The sequence below is a fragment of the Rhincodon typus genome, unplaced genomic scaffold (genome assembly GCF_021869965.1).
Source record: "Rhincodon typus isolate 14 unplaced genomic scaffold, sRhiTyp1.1 hic_rhity00003659, whole genome shotgun sequence".
NCBI lineage: Eukaryota > Metazoa > Chordata > Chondrichthyes > Orectolobiformes > Rhincodontidae > Rhincodon > Rhincodon typus.
Window position 1 is genome coordinate 11849 of NW_025969297.1, and position 4055 is coordinate 15903.

Genomic DNA, 4055 nt, shown 5'->3' on the forward strand with positions numbered 1-4055 from the left:
CACTGTCGGACTGTCACGGTCATTGCCACTGTCTGACTGTCACTGTCATTCTCACTGTCCGACTGTGACTATCTGGTTGTCATTGCCACTGTCTGTCACTGTCATTGCCTCTGTCCGACTGTCATTGTCATTCTCACTGTCTAACTGTCACTGTCCGACTGTGACTGTCATTATCACTAACTGTCACGGTCATTCTCGCTGTCCGACTGTCACTGTCCGGTTGTCATTGCCACTGATCGCCACTGTCCGACTGTCACTGCCTGATTGTTACTGTCCGACTGTCACTGTCTGATTGTTACTATCATTGCGGCTGTTCAACTGTCACTGACATTCATATTCTCCAACAGTCACTGGTCAGGGAGTGATTAATTCTCTGGGTTAGTTTATTTAAAACATTAAAACACATCACAAGTTATGAAGGAGGCATTGCAGCAAACTCACTGTCTATGTGTGTGCACACGTGTCTCAGTGTATGTTTGTGTGTCTCTGCGTGTCTGTCTCTCTCTCTCTGTACCCATGTCGCTGCCCCATAACAGTCAGGCTAAGTCACAACATTGTGTGCACATAACACCAAGGCAGTCCTGAAAGGTGAATTCTCTTAAAGGCCCAGGTTCAAATACAAAAGTGAGTGAGTGTGTGATTCCCTACTATGTTGAGCTAATTTGCTGAGATGCCCCACAAACAGACGTGATGTTGAATAGCCTACAACCATCAGTGATGTCTATCATTCATATTGAAGTGTATGTGGGGTGGGGGAGGGGGAAGGTGACAATGTTGGCAGAAATGGTTTCTTGTGAGAAAGAACCAGGAATGATCCCAAGATGCAAGAGAACAGCTGGTGCTCACAGCAGCCTGTGCTTATGGCTGGATTCCCATGGGAAGGGGAGTCGTGGGGAGGGCAGAAACAGACTGGAGTTTGGATTGAAAGGCAAACAGCCAGCTGTGGAAAGACCGATCGCTTGCTGCACCTGGGCCAAAGAGCTAGCATAGACCCGACGGGCAGAACAGACTGTGACTCTGCACTCACAGAGTCATACAGGTCTATAGCACAGAACCCTTTGGCCCATCGAGTCCATTTCCCAGCTCTTGGCCCCATAGCCTTGTTATTGTGAGTGTCCATCTCAAAACTTCTTCAATGTTCTGAGGGGTTTCTGCCCCTCCCACCCTCACAGGCAGCGAGTTCCAGATTCCCCATCACCCTCTGGGTCAATAACAAACCCTCACATACCCACCTCCGAACCTCCTGCCCCTCACCTTCAATCTATGCCACTCCCTGGTCACCTATCCCTCAATCAGGGGGCAAATGTTTCTCCCCGTCAATGCGCCTCATCATTTGAAACATCTCAGTCATGTCCTCCTCTCTTAGTCTTCTCTGATCCAAGGAAAACAACCCCAGTCTGTCCAATCTCCCTCCATCTCTGAAACTCCCCAGTCCCAAGGAGCAATGTACTGGTTAATCTCCCTCTGTCCCAGGGCTGTCACAACCCATCAATAATGTAGATTCCAGGCTGTGTGGCCTGACTGATGGTTTACACAGCCCCAGCGACACATCCCTGCTGTTAAATCTCAGTTGAGACTCTGTGTGTGTGTCTCTCTCTCTCTTTCAGCCAAACCAGTACGTCCGGGATATCACGCAGCCTGCTCCCCAGTCAGCACCCACGGGCTCCACCACCCAAATACCTGCACCTACAGCAACACACTCTTTCAGACCTGCCACCCCATGTATGTACCAGGACTGGTGGATCACACCGGAGACAAATAGTAAGTAAGAGATGTTCTGAGGACCCTCCGACAGCGCCCGCTCCCTCGGCGCCGACCCTCCGACAGCGCCCGCTCCCTCGGTGCCGACCCTCCGACAGCGCCTGCTCCCTCGGCGCCGACCCTCCGACAGCGCCCGCTCCCTTGGCACCGACCCTCCGACAGCGCCTGCTCCCTTGGCACAGGGAAGGTCAGTCTCGAGTGTGGCAATCCAGAAGGAGCTGTCATTGTTGTAAATGTTATCTTAGGCACGTTGGTGACGATCTGACCTCTCTCTTTCTGTCCCAGCGCTCCAAGTGGCAGCTGTTCGAGTGGGTCAGTGTCATCCGGAGACAGCTTCCGTGTGTGCCCCAGACAGATGTCGGACAACGGTGAGGGGCATTCTGCAGAACACAGTACCTGGGCTCATCTCTTACTGTTTAACTCAATTTTAACTGGCGTGCAGGAGAGAGGGGATACACAGGGTGCTGGGAGGTAACATGTGAGATTCAGGATCACACAGGAAGGTGATAGTATGGAGCACGGTCTTGTGCAGGGATGAAATAGTTCAGAACGCAGTCTGTATGAAACACACAGACAATTCGTGCAGGTTTAGCAATCAGAGGGACACAAAGTGCAGGCCAGGGCAGGACATGGTGGCAGCCGAAGGAATATTGTCCTCTTGGTTTGCTGATCAGTCTCTGCCTTTATCTTTCCTCTTTTTCTCCTCTCTCCCTCCCGCTTTCCCTGACTCCATCTCCCCCTTTCCCTCTCTCTCTCTGACTCTCCCTCTCTCCATCTTTGCCTCTATCCATCTCTCCCTCTCTCTTGCTCTCCCTCAGGCAATGCAACTGACATCAATGATAACAGGTGAGTGAGATCTTCAGTACAGTCTGTATCCCCCGCTGTCACGGTGCCCATGTGAAACTTACTCCATTGCTTCTGCAACCCAGTTCCTCAATCAGGCCGTATGCAGGCCATTCCGCAAAAATTCCAAAACACAACTCCTCAGCATATGGCCAACCAGAAATCCTTCAAACATCGCCCACCTCCCTTCAGAGGGGACAGTGGATTGGAAATAGGTCAGACAGAAACTGCTGTCCTGGGAGCACCTGTTGTGGGGGACAGTGTAGAGGGAGCTTTACTCTGTATCTAACGCTGTGCTGTCCCTGTCCCTGGGAGTGTTTGATGGAGGACAGTGTAGAGGTAGCTTGACTCTGTATCTAACCCCCATGCTGTCCCTGTCCCTGGGAGTGTTTGATGGAGGACGGTGTAGAAGGAGCTTTACTCTGTATCTAACCCCATGCTGTCCCTGTCTCTGGGAGTGTTTGATGGGGGTATGGTGTAGAAGGAGCTTTACTCTGTATCTAACCCCATGCTGTCCCTGTCTCTGGGAGTGTTTGATGGGGGGGACAGTGTAGAGGGAGCTTTACTCTGCATCTAACCCCGTGCTGTCCCTATTGCTGGGACTGTTTGATGGGGTGAGGGAACAGTGCAGAGGGAACCTTTACTCTGTATCTAACCCTGGTTGTGTGACTGTAGGAGTGAATCCCACTGTGGCTGTGAAGCTGAAGAACAATCCAATGTCTATGTCTTCCAGCAGGAGACAGCAGCAAGTTAATACTAGCGTCCTGGATCCAGGTAACCTTGCCAATCTCTAAAAGCTACTTTAATAAAACCACTTGGCTCTCGCGCTGAAATTTCTTGGGCCTGCTGTCCCACTCCGATACAGTGGAACGCAGTCTGAAGGATCGACATCTCATTTTCTGCTGAGGCACTTTACAGCCTGGACGTCTCAATACGCACATTCCACAATCTCAGAATCTGACCGCTGTATTCACCAATTTTCTTATGTTCTCAAAACCCCCCGATCCTGTTCCCCCATTGCCCCACACAAAACACACACAAACACACACACACACACTAATATTCACACACACACACCCCTCACTCACACACGCGCAAACACACACACACCTCTCACTCAACACGCGCGCACCCACACGCCCCTCTCACTCACACACGCGCGCACCCATACGCCCCTCTCACTCACACACGCATGCACCCACACGCCCCTCTCACTCAACACGCGCGCACCCACACGCCCCTCTCACTCTCACACAGGCGCACCCACACGCCCCTCTCACTCACACACGCGCGCACCCACACGCCCCTCTCACTCACACACGCGCGCACCCACACGCCGCTCTCACTCACACACGTGTGCACCCACACGCCCCTCTCACTCTCTCACTCACACACGCGCGCACCCACACGCCCGTCTCAATCTCTCACTCACACACGCGCGCACCCACACG

The 4055-nt window shown here is 52.4% G+C and overlaps 1 protein-coding gene across 1 annotated transcript in view; it reads left to right on the forward strand.

Annotated features, from left to right (window-relative positions):
• Positions 1-3380, forward strand: part of LOC125481806 (kinesin heavy chain-like) — a 14901-nt gene extending 11521 nt beyond the window's left edge. The window contains exons 6-9 of the mRNA XM_048593719.1: positions 1608-1761; positions 2047-2129; positions 2580-2607; positions 3280-3380. Coding sequence (XP_048449676.1) covers positions 1608-1761; positions 2047-2129; positions 2580-2607; positions 3280-3358 — 344 coding nt within the window. The 3' untranslated portion in view covers positions 3359-3380. The remainder of the gene's footprint in view (positions 1-1607; positions 1762-2046; positions 2130-2579; positions 2608-3279) is intronic.
• The last annotated feature ends 675 nt before the right edge of the window (positions 3381-4055 follow it).